Raw genomic sequence first — 18,998 nt, forward strand, 5'->3', positions numbered from 1 at the left:
GAGCAGCTGATCAAAGCCCCGCCCACCACCTGTGTCAGACTGACAACGTGCAAACTAACAGGTGTGTTTCAGTCTAACCTGCTGTGGCTGTTTGGTGGCGCTCCTCGGGGGCGGAGCCATGTTCTCCACGGAGCAGGTGGACTGTTGGCGGTTGATGTGGCCGGGGGTGGGTGTCGGCTCGGTGTTGGCGCTGCTGCTGCTGCGTAGCGAAGCGCTGTGCGGGAGGGACCGTGGTGTTCTGGCCCCGCCCCCTCCTCTGCTCTGCTGCTCCACCTTGACGATGTGGGCGGTGCCCGCCGTTGTGCTCTGACGGGGGATGGCGACCGCCGTGGCCGCTCCAGACGGGAGGTCGGGCAGCACGTTGCGGCGCGGCGTGGAACACTCCTCGCTCTGCGTGCTCCGCCTGCTGCCCAGCTCGTCCAGGCTGCTGTTGGACGGCACTCGACCTTTGACCCCCACCTGGCTGCCGTAGTCGTCGGAGTTGCTGTGGCTGTTGTGGGAGCTCTCGGTGCTCAGGTTCTCCGAGCTGGAGTCCTGCCGCAGCGAGTGGGCGGAGCGTGTGGACAGGCTGTGGGCGGGGTTACTCAGGTGGTAGACGGGGTTCTGGAAGGACAGCGGCTGCAGGCTGCGCTGCTGGCTGAGGGAGGGGTGCAGCGGCCGCCTCACCTGTGGAGCACTCTGCGGCTGACCGTCTCTGGGCGGGGCTTTCATCTGGTGTGGCACCGGCTGGGGGGTCAGGGGGTTGGAGTGGGGGTAGTTGAGCGGGGGCGGGCCATGTCCAATGGAGGCCTGGGAGCCCACCCTGCTGAGGCGGGGCGGGGCCTCGTGGTGCGGCGGCGGCCCCGCGGGGCCGTGCAGGCTCTGAGCGTCCTGCAGGTCAACCAGAGAGATGCTGCGGCCGTTGGGCAGCAGGTTGTCTCGCTCCTCCTGGTCTGAGAAGCTGGCGTGGATGGAGGGATGCTGCTGAGCCAGCAGGGGGCGCTGAGGACCTCGAACGTAACCCTCCATCCGATCGCCGCCCAGAGACTGCAGGCTGCGGCCCTCGCTGTGGCTGCAGGAAGTGACACGCGCACGGGAGTTAGAGTGACTGAAACGAGCCTGTTTCCTGATGACATCACGATACTGTTGGTTTCTGTTCACTGATCAATAATTTAGCTCAACACAGATCATCATCACAGATAAATACGACGTCATGTTTCACGTTCACCATCTCCTGACGGCTGAGCGCCACCTGTCAGCTGATTGGTTACCTGTCGGCGGGGTCCTCAAAGATTCGCTGTAACCCTGACGACAGGCTGCCGCTGATGTTGTGGGCAGAGCTGTGGTCCTGGAAGCGTCGCAGCTGCTGCTGGACCGGCGTCGGAGAGGCCAGACAGCGAGAGATGTCTCCCAGAATCCTCGGCAGCGGGCCCAGCTTCGCTACGGTGGCCTGCAGGAAGGAATTTTCACCCTAGGGTCGTTGTGTGTGTGTGTGTGTGTGTGTGTGTGTGTGTGTGTGTGTGTGTGTGTGTGTGTGTGTGTGTGTGAGTGTGTGTGTGTGTGTGTTTGGGTGTGTGTGTGGTTTGAATGGAAGCACCAGGATGCAGTGGTGGAGGTGGGAGAACAAAACCAACATGGTGGCAAGAGAGAGTCGGCCAGACAGGAAGTGAACAGAGGGGGGAGGGGGGAGAAGAAGGGGGGAGGAGGGGGGGAGAGGAGGAGAAAACATGAGGGAAACTTAATGGAAACAAAAATCAAACCAACTAGAACAACATGCTGCTACTGAGAACCACAGTCAGACACAGCAGAGCCATGCTGAGACAGGTGAGACAGGTGAGACACTGCACAGCCAGAGGGGGGGGGGCATCCAGGCAGGAGGGTGAGGGGTAAGGGGGGGGTCGGCTGAGAGAGTTCAGGCCATGCTGTGAGGCGTTAATGTGGTTAAATGGTTAAATGAACTGAAGTGACCTCTGCTCCTGATGTTCATTCATGTTAAACCATCAAATATTCACTGATCAATAACCAATAATCAAACACTCAGCACAGTCTCATGAGTCAACAGGTGACATCAGCAGGGAACCAGACGTGACTCTGGTCTCAGGTCCATGTTTAGGTGACCTCTGACCTCATTGTCAGACTCCGCCCCCCTGAACAAAGGTCAAACTATGGATCTAAACTGCTCTGAAACATCATCATGTTTGAATTTATTCAGATTATTCAGTGTGTGGACGATGCGTTCAAGTGCTGCTGGACGTTCTGGTGCCTCTGTCAACCAGACTGAGACTAATGGTCTGAGTGACTGGTTTTAGTCGTGGGTTAACTCTCAGAGGGATTCTGGGAAACTGCTGCAGGTCAGAGTCTCTTTAAGACATTAATGCAACCTGTGTGAGTAAATCATCACACACACACACACACACACACACACACCTTGTCGAGCTGGGAGACGACCTCCCACAGCAGGGCGTGCAGGACGGACAGCTCGCGGCCGAGGTCGATGTAACCCTCGAAGCCCGGCGTGTTGGACAGAGTCTCCGGGTTTGAGATCTCTGACAGGAAACGCATCATCCCCGCCCACTCGTGCTCCAGGAAGTCGTTCATGAAGGCCATGTATTCCTCTTTGTTTCCAAACCTGCAGAGTGACACAGAAACCTCCACGGTGAGATTCTCTCTCTCCACCTGAAGAAGTCGTCAGACGGGAGCCGGCGGAGACCTGAACTGCTTTAAACCCGAATCTGTTGAGATGTTTCAGTCTGGACCAAAGTGTTGGAGCACTACAACCGACATTTGATTTGACCCTGTTACCATGGAAACCAGGACTTGACCCAGGACCCTGAACACTGGGTTTTATCTCCCACACCTGGTCTCAGACAGACAGTTACCTTGACAACTGCGCTCATCTGAAAATGTGGGAATGGGAGCGACAGACCGCGTGGGGCCGCGGTCGACCTGCGGGCACTCACTTGGTGAAGTTGGCGAGGTTCTGGATGACTTTAGCGATGAGCGTGAGCGTCCGGGACGTGCGGTCGTCGGGGTATTCCTGCATCAGGTAGAAGAGCGACGGCGACATGATGGCGGGGCAGAGGAAGCGCAGGAAAAGCGAGGCGCTGATGAGGCGTTTGCTGATGTCCTGCTGGTGGCCGCGGGCAACGCACTGCTGCTTCCACGACGCAAACACCTCCTTCAGCTCCCGAGGGAACACACTGAGGAGACAGGAAGTGACAGAGGGAGGAGGGAGGGGTCAGGTTTCTGCTGCCTCAACACAACACAGAGAAACACTTCAACATATTGAACAATTAGACATAAATAATAAATCTTAACCTTCACTATTTAAGACATTTTAAGACCAAAAGCATTCACTTTATAAAATGATGAACTATTACAGTTAATACACTGTTAACACCTTCACAGATAATTCACTGTGTTTTAATGTGGAAAAATAAACCCCTTAAAAACACCATAATCAACACTAATCATAACTTTAATTTGAACACATCATGACATACGTCGGGCTGAGGAGTGGTTAAAGGTTCCAGCTGCAGATTCATGAGATTTGAACAGATTCTCATCCAGGTTTTTAAGTTGAGACTAAAACTGAACACGTTAAATCGTTTTACTTCAGGGATTTAAAATTTATTAAATCACCCGAGGGTCATCCTGCACCTTCACCTAAACTAAGGTGAGACTTCTTATTGTCATTGTTCATATATAAAAGCCCTTAAACCAGATGGTGCAGATCATCTATTAGAATAAATATTACATTCAATGAATTCATCCATCAATTAAAATCCCATTAAAAATGTTATTTACATCACTATTAATGGGGAATTTATTCATTTACACTCAGGTACACTTCACAGTCCATTATACAGGATGTGATGTCAGGAACAAACAGCCTGACGAGTCTTTAAACGCATCACCTGACAGGAAGTGAACCTCGTCACATCACGGCTGTTACCCCGGTGATAAACACTCAGCAGTTCACATGCTCATCAGTGACCTCACTGCTGCTTGAACCAATCAAATCACTGTTCACTGACGTTTACAGACTGAGCAGTGAACCTGTGCACAGGTCAGACAGAGTCACACTGCTGCTGCCTCTTTATAACAGCAGGGGGCGGGGTCACTCTGACCTCCCAGCTTCTAACGACACTTCCTGTTCACATAAACTAAACTTCTTTCTTTGATGTAACGACACTGTGCTGTGTGTGTGTGTGTGTGTGTGTGTGTGTGTGTACCAGTAGGAGTTGATGATCTTGCAGAAAGCCAGCTCACAGCACATCTTCAGGTTACTCTGGTGTTCAGCCAGATCACTGCTGGAGCATCGACTGGGATCCACCTCACAGTTCTCATCCGACTCGTACAGAGCCTTGATGAACTCACCTGTGGAGAGAGAGAGGACAGTTACTCCCACAGATATTCCTACTTTACTTCTCTACTATAATTTCTCTCCTTTCACAGTTTAACTCAGATCAGCAGCAGCTCGTTAAAGCTTCACTTCATTTAAAAAGATTCAACAATGTAAACACAGCAGAATTCAACACATTAAATAAATATTCATCTTAAATGCTGGAAATTAAGTGTTAATTACTTTCTCAAAGCTGTTACTACTACTGTGACAGTGAAGATCAAATGATTCTACAGGTCATCTTATGTTATTATATTTTATTTTACTTTATTTCATTTAATTTCATTAATTAAATTAAATTAAATTAAATTATTTTTATTTTTTATCTTATTTTATTTCATTTTAATTTATTTTAACTTATTTTACTTTATTTCATTTTATTTTTTACTTAATTTTATTTTAATCTTATTTGATTTGATTTTATTGTGAAGGATTGCTTATTCAGTTATAAAAGTTTCTTCTCTTCTCTGGAAACAGGACTTTCAACACATCTCTTGGCCTTCGTGGAATTTGTGAACCACTAATTTCAGTTGTCATGAGGTTTGAATAAAATTATTAGTTTAGTTCAGACAAACTGAGACATGAGGCTGAAATCTTCGGGTATTTAGAACGAGCTCAAACCTGATGACTGGAACAAACACATGTCATTACATTTGCTCTGATCTCCTGCTGTCTCCTGAGCAGTGATGCGTTCACTGTCAGCAGAAAAACTGTTTCTTTTTTTTTTTTTTTTACAGTTTCCTGCATCATTAAGCTTGAAGCGCTCTGACCCTCGGCCTGACTGTGACTGAAGCTGATGACACAGCGAAAAACCAAACAGACGTGACTCAGAGAGAGCGCGGTGAACATGTCAACAGTCAGCTGAACGTGTACAAAAATAACTTCCTGTCAAAATAAAGAGAGCTGCAGAGGACTGATGTTAGCTCACACAGCGCAGGAGGTTTATATGAATCTATAAATACACTGATGATGGTGAAATTCTTGGAGCTTGTGAAGTGTGACGGACGTGACGCTGCCTTTTTTCTCTGCACACGACGTGATGATGTTCAGGATGTGATGACAGCAGGTCTCCTGGGCCTCTCTTCACTACACTGTCTGAACTATTTTAAGAGTCTCCTCTCACTTTTACTGCAGCTCTAAAATGTTTGGAGGAGGATGATGAAGATGATGAAGCAGAGAGAAGACATCATGATCTCTAATTTTAGCATCGCGTCCATAAAAATGAAGAAAAGCTTTGGTCTAATTCAGGATGAAGCCGTTGCCTCTGCCTGCAGAGTCCTGCAGCGTGGCCGTGAACAGAGGGTTCAACACACACTTCATGCTGCTCACGCTCAGTTTAACTCTTCATCAGAACAGGAAGCTGCAGGAAATCAACTACGACTCACCAACAGGCAAACAGAGAGCTTCACATTCTGTTGCTGTTACACTGATAAAACATCACACTGACAGCAGCTGAGGCTCATGGGTACTGTAGTATTTGGAGCCGAGCTGCCGGGACACTCACCGAGCGCGTCGTGCAGGTACTTCTGTCCCACCAGCTTCAGATACTCCTCGATGGCCTTGGTGGCCAACGTGTTCTCCCTGAAGATCAGGACGTCGTGGTCGGCACAGCGGTCCACCTCCGACATCACCAGGTCTGTCAGGAAGTCCTGGACAAGACGAAGAGGAGGAGGAGGAGGAGGAAGACATGATGAGCAGGTCAAGGGGACTCAAAGACTTAAAGGGGCAGTTCAACATTTCAGGGACAGCACTCTCATGTCTCTACTCATTTTTTTAACTTGTTTCCATCTGTTCTCTGTCTTTATGCTAAGCTAAGCTAACGCCTCCTGGCTCCAGCTCCACAGTGACAGCAGTGACATCACTGGAGGTATTTCCTGACCTTTGCCCTGCCGGTGCTCTGCAGGATGTGGACCAGAGCGCAGGCCATCTCCTCCTTGTTCTTGACGCTGATGACGGGCTCCAGCACCGAGCACAGCATGGTGTAGTTGTTGGTGATGAACTCGGCGAACTCCTTGTACTGCTCCATGGGCAGGATGGAGATGGTCTGGAAGCGGGACTTGATGCGGATCGAGGGCCCCCCTCCTTTGGCCTTGCTGGTGGTGGGCGTGCTGACCGGGTACCACTTCTCCACGAACTGCCGGCCCGTCACGCCCGACACGGGGATGTTGACCAGGCCCACGTAGTTGTTCTTGTCCTTCTTCTTCTTCTTGTCCATGTCGCGGTAGATGTGCACGGTGATGCTGTGCACGGCCGGCAGGCTGGAGAAGTCGAAGTACTCGCCCCAGAACAGGCTGTCGTGGCGGGTCTTGCTGGTGGTCCGGGCGTACAGGACATCATCCAGACACAGCTCGCAGAAATATTTCTTCTTGGGCGGCAGGTCTTTGGCTTCGATGATCCACAGCCGCAGCAGGTTCTCCGCCCGTCGACAGTTGTCCTGGAAACAAACACCCGCAATTAACACATTAAAAAAGTCTGGGAATCATTTGTCCAACATTAACATCAAAAAAACAGTTTCAGGTTTCATCAGTGGATCTTAGATTTTAACATTTATAAAACACCTGGAGCGCTCGCTGTGATGACGAACTCTGAAGAATAAAACATGAAAGGAAACTTTTTCTAAAGTCACGTGTCCTGACGCAGACAGACGGACTCTGGCTGCACCTTAACTCCAGGTGTTCACTTCCACCTGTGCAACACACCAGGTGTTGTCTGTCTCACCTTGTTGGGCTGAATCGTCCTCCTCAGGTTCTCCATCCACTTGTCTCTCTCTGAGGCTGAAGTGCAGCTGAAACACTTGCTGCCGCCCGAGTAGGTCACCTGACAGGTGAGAGAGAGAGAGAGATTATTGTAATTGAAGGAACATACTGGTCTGGTTCAGGTTTTTCTCTTTCCTGCTGAAATTAAAACTGTTGCTGGTTTTTTTCTGAACCGTCTGCACAGGTCTGTGTGTGAACATCTGGATCTGTCTGTCAACATCTGTCCAGTGACATAAAACAACATTTTGACGTGTGACAGTAGGAACAGCCCAGTTCAGGTGTTCAGGTGTGGCAGTAAACCATGACAGAGACAGGATCAGCTGAGACTGAGGCGTCTGTGACCCCCCCCCCCGTGTTTCAGCTCATGTTTGTCACCTCGAAGCAGAACTCCTGTCCCAGGATGCTGCTGTGCAGAGGTTTGATGAACACGTCCTCCTCCATGCTCAGGTCCAGAGCCTCCACCGCGCTGCCCGGGCTCAGCAAAGACTCATGAGAGGTCGACTCCTTCAGCTTTGGAAGCCCACGAGATCTGGAAGAATGAAAACACACATATGTGAACAGTTAGTTTCTGATTCTGAGAGTAAAGCAGCAGAGGACGTAAGACTAAGCTGCCAGGGGGCGCCGCAGAGTGCGTCAGGAGTTTTCTGATTCCATGACAACACCACAAGAGTCACCAAACTTCCTCTGAGTGTCTGAGCCGGTCAGCACAGCCGCCTGCTGTCAACAGTGAAGCAGGAGAGCAGTAATACCTACGAAAAACAACCACAGAGCCAGGCGAGGGGAGCTCCCCACAGCATCCCTCCTCCTCCTCCTCGACTCCCCCCCTGCTCCCACCGTCCTCCCACCTCGACAGGCAGGCAGCAGGAGCTCCGTTCACCGAGAACGCCGCCGAGCACAGCGTCGCCTTTATCAAGCTTCCCTGTGGTCCGGCAGGCAGTAAACAAGGTCCTGGGACAGCCAATCACATCGGGCCTGGGGGAGCGTTTCCATGGCAACAACCTCCACAGGGACAGCAGGCACTAGGCAGCAGCAGGTGATGCAGCAGGTGAAGAGCGAGGCAGGTGTTTAACTACAGAGCAGTCTCAGGAGAATGAACCATGCTGATTTATCAACAGCAGAAGAAGAAACTTTCAAAATAAAGGCCTGGATTAGGACTCTGGATTTATTTGGTCATAAAAACAAAATAAATCTAAAATTCTGTCACATCAGAATCAGAGCTGCAACGATTAGTTGATTAATCAATTAGTCAAGTGATTATTCAGCCACTATCATGATGATTGATTGATCGTTTCAGTCTCTTTTTCCTGTGAGGATTTGCTTTAGTTTATTTCTTTAGTTAGTCACGTGATGTGGAAGAGCTGAAGCTGAATGATGAGCTGAAGCTTTTCAGGAGATCACTGTGTGTGTGTGTGTGTGTGTGTGTGTGTGTGTGTGTCTCTGTGTGTGTGTGTGTGTGTGTGTGTGTGTGTGTGTGTGTGTGGTCAGAGCTCAGTAAGTGCTTCCTCCTCCTCTTCCTCTGACACCAGACTGGATCAGGTTTCTGTGCTAATGTGGGGACCAGCCCTTCCTGAGACGCCGTGTGTCTGCGCTGTGGTGTCAGTTGTGTTTTCATGCTCCTGCTCTGATTGGCTTCAGGTCACATGACCAGTCACTGAACCTCTCTCACACATTAATACAAGGCAAACGTCTCCCTTCGGCCTCTTGTCACACTTCGACCTGTTCGCCGCGGCGTCATGCCCCGCTCTGCGTCTGCTGTTACGCTCAGATTCACACACCTGTCAGTCAACCCCGGAGGGACGATGACACCCGTCAGTAAAGTCAAATCTGAGACCATGAGCCTCACCTCACCTCCGACATGACAGGACGAGGTCTTTACTCAGCGCGGAATCTGATTGGTCGATGTAGTTACAGCTGTCAGTGAAACAAGCCTGATGTTGACACAGCGTCAGTGTCGAGCTCAGTTCACTAATCCAGGTTTATGTAACTCATCTGCCCCAGCAGGGGAACACACACACACACACACACATACAAGATACTTAGATTCAGTGTGACTTCACTTCCTGAGGATATCATCATCTCTGACACAGAGACACACACACACACACACACACACACACACACACACACACACACACACACACACACACACACACACACACACACTCACTCACTCTGCTGGTCACTCATCAGTTAATAAATTAAAATCTAATTACTAAGAGTTTCGTCTAACTCAACGGACTGAACTGGAACTGATGATGATTATTGATTGTGATTGATGAACTGAATAGTTGCTTTTCCTTCAGCAGGTACACACTGGTAGACACTGGAACTGCTCCTCAAGTTAGTCGTCAATAAAGTTTCTATTGATCGATTCACTGACTGATCTCAGGTTCAGTTTGTGTTTAACACTGATTTATCTTCCTCTTATCAAACTCAATGTGGCCAGAAGTATGTGGACAGGCCTGCCCACATCCTTCCAGTCAAGAACTGTTTCTTCACAAATCATCATCTGTCCCAACACCTGGACACACCTGTAGGATTTACTGGAGCCAATCACAGTGCAGTATGAATATATACACCATACAAATATATATATACCGAATACACATCAGGTGTGACGTGGAAACCTGAAGCCTGAGATCAGACTTTTCATCTGGTGTCAACAACAAACACGAGGCAGAGAGGATGGAAGGTAACATCTGCATCTCACAGGTGTCAGGGGGCGTTTCATGACATCACAGGCGCAGCTGGATCAGCTGTTTGTCTACTGTCCAGACGACCACCTCCGCATCTGAACAACAACGCCAACAACAACAACGCTTTTGATGAACAACACCACTTTCAGCCAGCCATTACCACACACACACACACACACACACACACACACACACACACACAGTCCTACCTGAACTTCAGAGTTTTGGAGAGCTGAGCTTTCCGAGCCCTCCGGAGGAGAGAAGCGTCCATCAGGACTCAGAGCTCAGAGCTGACTGAGAGAGGCTGTGTGTGTGTGTGTGTGTGTGTGTGTAAAGCATTATCCTCCTGTCCAGCTGGCTCTACATTCTGTTGACTATAAAGCTGCACACACTCCACTCTCACTGCATCAATATCCTCCACACACACACACACACACACACACACACACACACACACAGATGCTGTGCAGAGTCCATGTCAGCAAACAGACAGAAACACTACGGTTGTATCAGAGTGGAGCATCTTCCCTCACAACACATCTTCATACGTCGGCTTCACCACATTTCAGAACGTTTTACTGCAGCACGCTGATGAAACAGCTGCAGTTACTGTACAAACCAAACGTATAAAGGAACCTATAAAGTCAACCCTCCAGGTTCCTGCTTCTAAAGCTGCAGTCACTGACCACAGTCACAGAACCAGACCCAGGCTCTGATCCTCTGACCTCCCTCCACTGACCCAGGACAGTCTGCAGAGTGAAGCCCTGCAGCTGGACTGGAGCCGGGCTTCCAGTAAAACTGCCCCAGTCAGTGCTGGGAAGGCTGGGCCGGATAATGGACCGAGGAGAGGAGGAGGAAGAGGAGGAGAAACCCACAACCTCCTGAAAACAGAGGAGGAAGGAGAGCTGGGAAAAGTGATGCAGTCTCAGAGAGAGAGAGAGAGAGAGAGAGAGGGAGAGAGGGGGAGGGGGGGGGAGAGAGAGCGAGAGAGAGAGAGAGAGAGAGAGAGAGAGAGAGGGGGAGAGAGAGGGAGGGAGACAGAGAGAGAGAGAGGGAGAGGGGGGGAGAGAGAGCGAGAGAGAGAGAGAGAGGGGGAGGGAGAGAGAGAGAGAGAGAGAGAGAGGGAGAGAGGGGGAGAGAGGGGGGGAGAGAGAGAGCGAGAGAGAGGGGGGGGAGAGGGAGGGAGACAGAGAGAGAGAGAGAGAGAGAGAGAGGGAGAGAGAGAGCAAGAGAGAGACAGAGGGAGGGAGGAGAGAGAGAGAGAGGGAGGGAGGAGAGAGAGGATGAGCTCGATTAGAGCAGGAAACAGCAGGAAATCAGCTTTTAATTTGACAGAGACTGAGACTGCTGCTCAGTGTCACCACACAGCAACACAACAACAACACACTGTCTGATTTTATCCTGACTGTTTACACCAGCTGGGACACACTGGGACACAGTGGGACACGCTGGGACACGCTGGGACACAGTGGGACACAGTGGGTCAGACCTGCTGCCATCGTCCAGATTAAATGTATCAGTGGTCTGAATCACAGCTGTCAGCAGCTGGACGCTGGGACCAGGTGTGGACAGACAGTCAGGAGAAGCTCAGAGCGCTAGAGGACGTTACCTGTCGGGCTCGGCGGGCCGCAGCGAGGGCAGTCTGAAGCTGGTGTTCCTGTCCAGTTTGGTCTGACTCTTCGTCCTCTTGATGGAGCCTTTGAGACGTTTACTGAAAAACCCCTGAAGGAAGAAAACAAAGGGCAGAAGATCAGAAGAGGGTCAGAGAGCGTCAACCTGAGGACTCCCAGGAGGAGGCAGAGAGCGGAGGAGGAGCTGCTCCTCCTGTCCTCAGAGGTGTGAAGCATCTTCAGTCTGGAGGAGGAGGAGGAAGACCTTGAACTGACTCACTGAGATCACACTGCTGGTTCATGGAGACGGATCTTTATGTTGTTTGTCTGAGTTTCTCTTGGACTAACTCCTGTCGCTCCCAGTTTAAAGCTCCATGTTTGACTCTTCTTCTGTGTTTTATCTGAGGCGTTGACAGAGCCTCCTTCAGGTCAAACGCTGACATGATGAGTCACCGCTCTGCGCTCCATCAGCCAATCATCTCATCTGATGGATGAACAGGTCTGTGCACAGCAGCGTGAACATGGTCACATGACTCAGCTGATCAGACTGATCAGACTGATCAGACTGATCAGTCTGATCAGTCTGATCGTGTGCAGAACAGAGGAAATGAGCGGCCTCATTTCCTGAGATATTAATATCCTCAAACACATCTCTGCCCCCCCTTCTCCTCCCCCCTCCTCCCCCCTCCCCCTCCTGTCCTCCCCCACAAACTCCCTTCAGGCTCATTGGCTCCATTAAAGCATCAGAGTGAAGGAGACTGTGACTCTGCAGAGGGAGGATCCAGAATCCTCCATCACAGCTACTGATCCCGATCCTCGGTCTCCAGGACCATTGTCAGGTCCACGTCCACAGGACTGCCTCCTTCCAGACTCCCAGCATGCTCTCTGCCTGTGTGTACTGTATGAAGGAGTGTGGAGCTGACAGAAACTATAAATAGAGTGCGAAGCTGCTGTGACAGTGTCAGCGTCTCATCGCACTCAGAGCTGAGACGTCAGGGACGACACAGGTGAATCATAACTCGGTCAGAGCAGAACACACACCAGGGCCCCCGGTAACTGTCAGTAAAATCTTCTATGTCTTTATTGTCCTCACTGAAATGATTCAAAGTTTTATTAAAGATAATTATTCCTACCCACCACTTATTTAATTTGGTTACTTTCCTCTCAAACGTTGACTTGAACAGTCTGATGAGAGAGAACAGCTTCTCTGTTCCTGGAGCAGCATCAGGGATTTCAATCAATACAAGTGATAAAACATGGGGGGCAGTCACAGTTATGTTACTACAGACCAACAGATATGTTCAGTTATTTTATTCTACTCTTTAACATTCCACCACCTGTGTGTTGTTAGAGCAGAAAGCAGAAGCTACAGGTGCAGGTACATGTAACAGAGACTCCATGTAGACTGTCTGTCTGTGATAATTATTATCATTATTATTGATGATCAGTGAGACAGGGCTGTCAGCAGCAGGTAGCCTCACACACAGGTCAGCTTCTTATATTATCACTGCTCAAGTTGCCTGTTAAGGACAAAACGACCCTCAGACCACCAGGAAGTGACCCGGGGCTCCTGACAGGCCGTCCACCACTGCTCCACATGTGAGTGGGAATGTCCCCAGGTTACACCAGCAGGGGGAGGCGGCCATGTTGGGCAGTGCATTGTGAAAAGATGTTTTAACATCCAGCTGCAGACTGTTGATGTAAAAACTGTGAACTTCTCCTTTAAGAGCCTTCAGGACGTGTGTTACTCACCGGCACTTTAAATGGAGATGAGTTCGGGTTGTCGACGGCAACGCTCTTCTCTGAACTCCCCAGCCCAGAGATGCTCCTCCTCCTCGGAGATCTCTCCGAAGACACTTCTGCAGGGAGGGAGAGAGAGAGAGAGAGAGAGAGAGTTAAAGCACAGCAGCCTCTTCCTCCTCTGTATAACCATCATCATCATCATCATCATCATCAGGCTGTGAGCTTCAGACTGAACCGGACCGACGGAGGACAGAGAGAGGACGGGGTGGTGGTGGTCAGACATGGTGGAGGCAGTGGAGGACAGGTGCTGTTTGTATAATGTCACATGGTCCCTGCATCTTCAGCAGGTGTAAAAACCAAACGCACACCCAGAGAGAACAGGACAGTTTCTGCAGACAGATGTTTTTTCATCTGTGAATGGTACCAAAGTACTTTTACTTCAGTATTTTTCCAGTACCTGTTCTTGAGTACTTTTATTGTAAACTTCTGACTCCACTACACTTAAAGACAAATATTCTACTTTTGACTCAACCACATTTCTATTAAGTACTCTTACTTTGAAGCAGCTTTTAGCTTTTATCTTATTTTGAAAATCTGATAAACCATCCATTGTCACTGACTTCATTCATCCAGGTGTCTCTGTGCAGGAAAAACAAACCAGCATCAGATTGTTTCTCGCTGAATGATCTGCTGCATCTTCCTCTGAGTTTCATCATCATCATCATCATCATCATCTCACTGTGGATAAAAATACACAGAACAGACAAACTGTGGCATCTGCATCAGATACCGATTCAATGACATTAAATCTGAGGGACACAGAGACAACTCTCTGTCTCTGTCTCTTTCTCTGTCTGTCTGTCTGACTGGTTACAGAGAAGTGTGTCGAGGACAGACAGGTTCAGCCCCCACACAGCAGCCCTCTGCCTTGCTGAAGTGCCCTTGAGCAAAGACTACTACTGTTGGACTCTCTTAAAATCCTCGAGGACCTACTGTCCACACAGGCTGCAATTAACAGTTTGTTTTATTACCTGTTAATCCAAAGACTATTTTCAATCAGCTGATCGATCATTTGATCAGCTGATTCATTACGGACAGTTTATAATAATATCCTCAGAATCAAAATGACTTAAACTGATGATTAAACTGATTTGTTTCCTGTCAAACAGCAGCTCTGTCCGCTGGCTCCTCCTGGTCTCAGCCAGGTCCTGTCCTAGGAGCCCAGAAACCCACCGTCAGTCACTCTCACGTCTCTGGCTCCTCTCCAGCTTCATTGATTTTAAAGCTAATTTTAGACCCTCTTACTTCCACTCCAGCTAACTCGACGGCTGTCTCGTCTCTCAGGTCGCTGCAGTTTGCCTCCGGGGGCCCGAGCGGCTCCTGAACCAGCTCTTAAACCACCCACGAGTCCGTTAGCAGCTGCCGGGACGTTCCTGACGGCGCTGCAGCAGACACGAAGCTCGAAATAACTCCTCACCTACAGCAGCTGTACTACACGTGGTGACAGAGGATCTCCTGAGGCTCCCAGCAAAACCAGGACTGGTTTAACTGGGAGGGATCATTTCAATTAGAGGATGCACCACAGACAGACTGATTCAGATACTGGGCAGGTTTGATGACGCGTCTGCTGATGTGTCTATACGAGAAACTAAAGATGTGAAGACATGTTGTTCCTGAGCATCCCAGACGTCTCCCTGACACATGTCCGTCCCTCTCACATCTGACACAGTAGTAATGTCCTGATATTCTTCTCTCTGGTATTTCACTTGACTAAGTTACAAGTCAGTTCTGTTTTTATAATAATAATAATGATAAGAGTTTATTTGTGAAGCACTTTTCAATACGACTAACAAAGAGCTTCACATGAGCCAAATATAAAACGTCCAAAGGGCATCCAGCCCCGTCTTAAAAGTCATTAAAGAATTTTAAAATCAATCCTAAAATCAACGATCAGCCGGTGTAGAGACGCTGAGACCAGCTGCAGCGTTCTGGACTAACTGTAGGTGGTGGATTGAGACAGAGAGGAAATAAAAGCCTGGATGAGTTTCTCCAGATCAGTGACTGAAATATAAGACTTTTTTCTAAAACAACAAAAACATTACTACACAACTTTCAGGTTCAAAACACATGACTTGTGTTCTTTCTGTGGGGGGACCAAGTACAATGACCTCAGAGTCATGGAGGGTTGTAATGTTGGACTGGTCACTGGGTCCGATTGGTCGATAAAGTTGTGTGTCATCAGCGTAGTGACTGATGTCGCAGAGAGGGAGCATGTATATGTAAAATAAAATGGGACCCAGGATTGAACCTTGGGGGACAGCACAGGGCGAGTTACAGAGAACGAGCCTGAGGAAGCCATCGACACAGAGAAACTTCTAATAGATCGTTTTTTTGGGAGAATTAAACAACTCACAAACTAAAGTAATACCAGATCATTTATGACATTGATCCTAATTAGAGCAACAACAAAACAGTGATCATCGATCAGCTGATTGAAGATTAATGTTTCAGTTATTTCTGAATCAAACAAATTCTGTGGCTGCAGCTTCCTCCTCTTTGTCACTGTGACAGTAAACTGATTAGAGCTGTGAGAAATTATTACGAGCATTTTTCACAGTTTCCTTACATTTCACAGAAAATTAATCGATTCAGAAAATAAACACCTGATAATCAATACTAACAGCATATGTCTGATAAAAGTGAAGCAGATATTAAAATTTCAATCAGCTCACTTTGTAACTCATTATTTGTCCATATTGGACAAAGCTGTTTTCTCAGTTGAACTAAGACGATAAAAATAACATCAAGTCTTGTGCAGAAATTCTTTCCAATATGTTTTATGATGCAAGACGACATATTCCATCTTCTAATCAAAACAAGCTTTGTCTTTTACATAGAAACATGAAGACATAAACATCAACACAGACACGAACGAACAGAGTTCATACTGAAGTTTATCAGCTCATAAATAACTCATTTCCATCCAGCTCTGCCTGGTACCAGTGTTATCATCCAATCTACAGTCAACAGATTTCACATCAGCACTCAACCAGCACCGTGAGGACTTCACATGACGTTTCAATGGTATGAAAACACATGAACGTGCTGTTTTCTGCAGCAGGAAAACAGTCACCTCAGAGTAACGGAGCCACAGTGAACGCAGCATGCAGCAGCAGTCAGCATTTATCAGCTTCTTGCAAAGTGCTGGATCAAGTTCCAGCTGCAGGAGGATGCACGCTGAGAGGAAGCCGGGGACAAACTTTCATGCAGCCCCCCCCCCCGGTAATGGAAAAAGAGGAGCGGTGATGACCACTATCGCTTCTCTTTTTCTTTCGACACTGAAACAAAGTTGAGGCAACATGCCGCAGGAAGCCAGGTATGACAGGTCGGTCACATGACATGGACAGAAACACAGAGAGAGGGGAGAGGGAGGGAGGGAGGGAGGGAGGGAGAGAGAGAGAGAGAGAGAGAGAGAGAGAGGAGGAGACGATACCTCGATCGCAGCTGTTCCCCATCATCTGAGGAGAGGACACACACACACACAGAGTCAGACGGGATTGGCCGAAGCAGCTGCCACCTGTCAGCCAATGAGGTTAAGCTGCAAACGTCCGTCTTTGTCCCGTGAACATCCTTGACTTTGGCGTCCCCCCCGACCTGCCTCTCCCTCCTCAGCACCGCATCCTTCCTCCTTCCTCCTCCTCACGGTCCCTCCTCTCCCATCTCTGCCCTTCTCCCTCTCTCTGCCTCGCACTCTCTCCACTCAGCAGTAATTCTAACCCTCTCTCTCTCTCTCTCTCTCTCTCTCTCTCTCTCTCAGAGCGCCAATGTTTTACCGCATTTATTCAATCAATCCCTCCAACTACACTGTTCTGCTTTCTCTCCTTTCTCACGTCTTCCTCCTCTCCTCTCTCTGCAGACGCTTCTCTCTCTCTCTCTCTCTCTCTCTCTGCAGCGGCTCAGTTGTAGCCCCCCTCTCTCTCTCTCTCTCTCTCTTCTTCTTCTCTTCCTCTGGAGCTGCATTTATCTCTGCACTCGGAGGATAATTACTAAATAAGTTTCCCCTCAGCCGACTGATGTGGGACATAACTCTGGGGGCTTCGGCTATTAACTGTGTGTGTGTGTGTGTGTGTGTGTGTGTGTGTGTGTGTGTGTGTGTTATCATCTGCTCATCATCAGAATCACATCAGGGCTGAAACAAACAATGATTCTGATGATGGTTAGTTATTGTGTGATTTTATGACATGTCAACCATCAGGCCTCTCACTGCTTAAACCAGCTCAGTCCTAATGCTGATCTGGTTCCAGGTTGGTAAAACACCAGCGGATTACAGGTGTAACAGTTGTGTTGTCACCATGGTGAAACATACTGCCGGTGAGTATTACTGTAGATAGAGCCGGAGGAATCTTTACGTACATGTAAAGATGGATGGATGGATTGGAACCACAGACTATACATAAAGATGGGCGGAGCCTATGTGACATCACCCACAGGTTTCTGAAGCACAGAGTGAGCTGCTCCACTGTTGCCATCTTGGCAGTGCCTGACTCCGCACCTAACTCCCTGCTAATCCAAACATGGTCAAAGAGGTGGAGCTTGTGAACTTTGTCTTAAACGTATGCTCACCCACCTGTCACTCAAAGAGGCCACGCCCTCTATTCTCCCTCACATTAGTCCTTAATAAAGTGTAAACAGGTGAGTTGTATAAATTCAGCCGTACAGTTGTCATGAAGGAGGAAATGATCTCTAGAGAGCAGAACAGTTTCTGTACCAGGCTGTAAACATGTTTCTTTCTGCTGTAAAGTTGGACATGTGAACATGGGAGTCTCTGGGGACTGACTCACTGCTGGAGCCAGACTCTAGTGGTCGTTAGAGGAACTGCAGCTCTCAGCTCTTCACTCTTGGAGCTTCAGGTTTCACACCTGGAGGCTGATGATTGGTTGCACCATTCATCATTTGGAGTCAGTCTGTACAGTAGTGATCAGGGATGGAGCCGCAGCATTGAGGCCCCGCCCACACACCCACTCTACCCAATCGCAAGTCAATCACAGCTGTCGATCATGACATCACATTCCTGTTATAAAGCATCAAATAACTAATTAAAGACCAAAGGGACAGAAACCAACTGTTAGCAAATGTTTTTGACGTGTATCTTTGTACGTTTGTCTCCTGTCCCATCCTCCAACAGGGAGGGGGCAGGGTTTATGACCTGTACAGCAACCAACCACCAGGGGGCGATGGAGATGTGTTTACTTCACTTGAGATGGGCAGTGATGTCACGGGACAATAAACAGCTTCATATGCTGACAGTTTAGCCTTTTCATTTTAAAATGGCTCAAACAATTAATTAATTATCAAAGGGGTTGCTGATTATTTTTCTGATGATTAAATAATCAATAATTGACCAACTGCTGCAGCTTTATACTGAAGTAAATTAGGTTCACTTACAAACCAGTAAACAACAGTCTGAGGCTGTGAATCTTTAACTGACTTCAGTGAGCAATCAGTGAAATGATCTGTACTTCCCAGGTCTGCTGGGAGCAGAGCTCTGCTGCCCCCTGCTGGTCGAACAGAGGCGCAGCAGGACCAGAGGAGCAGCAGTCAACCTGCTGAGTCATCCACTGACAGAGACAGTCCTGGGGGGTTCTCACAGAGAAGCTCTTTAACGTGGGAGGGAAGTTAAACAGACCAACAGTCAGTCTTCATCAACAACACCTCTGACGAAACACAAACCTCACCTGGATCCTCAGACCAGACCTGGCTGCTGGACCTGTCCCTCCAAAACCACACGGACACACTCCAACCATTCATC

The 18,998-nt window shown here is 48.7% G+C and overlaps 1 protein-coding gene across 6 annotated transcripts in view; it reads right to left on the reverse strand.

Moving 5' to 3' along the window:
• Positions 1-18,998, reverse strand: part of rasal2 (RAS protein activator like 2) — a 60,608-nt gene that overhangs the window by 4,225 nt on the left and 37,385 nt on the right. For 4 of the 6 annotated variants that reach the window (XR_011692803.1, XM_071490194.1, XM_071490192.1 and 1 more), the window contains 11 exons: positions 13,199-13,305; positions 11,446-11,558; positions 7,516-7,669; positions 7,103-7,201; positions 6,264-6,818; positions 5,889-6,033; positions 4,215-4,359; positions 2,940-3,179; positions 2,407-2,608; positions 1,251-1,450; positions 79-1,051 (listed from right to left, as the gene is read on the reverse strand). Coding sequence is in view for 5 of the 6 variants with exons in the window: in XM_071490194.1 (XP_071346295.1) it covers positions 79-1,051; positions 1,251-1,450; positions 2,407-2,608; positions 2,940-3,179; positions 4,215-4,359; positions 5,889-6,033; positions 6,264-6,818; positions 7,103-7,201; positions 7,516-7,669; positions 11,446-11,558; positions 13,199-13,305 (2,933 nt within the window). In the remaining variant the exon portion in view is untranslated. Of the gene's footprint in view, positions 1-78; positions 1,052-1,250; positions 1,451-2,406; positions 2,609-2,939; positions 3,180-4,214; positions 4,360-5,888; positions 6,034-6,263; positions 6,819-7,102; positions 7,202-7,515; positions 7,670-11,445; positions 11,559-13,198; positions 13,306-16,682; positions 16,720-18,998 lie in introns of those variants that run through there. The other 2 variants (XM_071490195.1, XM_071490193.1) reach the window with 2 other exon arrangements.

Source organism: Trachinotus anak, unplaced genomic scaffold (assembly GCF_046630095.1).
Source record: "Trachinotus anak isolate AG129_WGS33_773 ecotype Australia unplaced genomic scaffold, CSIRO_AGI_Tana_v1 ptg000012l, whole genome shotgun sequence".
NCBI classification, from domain to species: domain Eukaryota; kingdom Metazoa; phylum Chordata; class Actinopteri; order Carangiformes; family Carangidae; genus Trachinotus; species Trachinotus anak.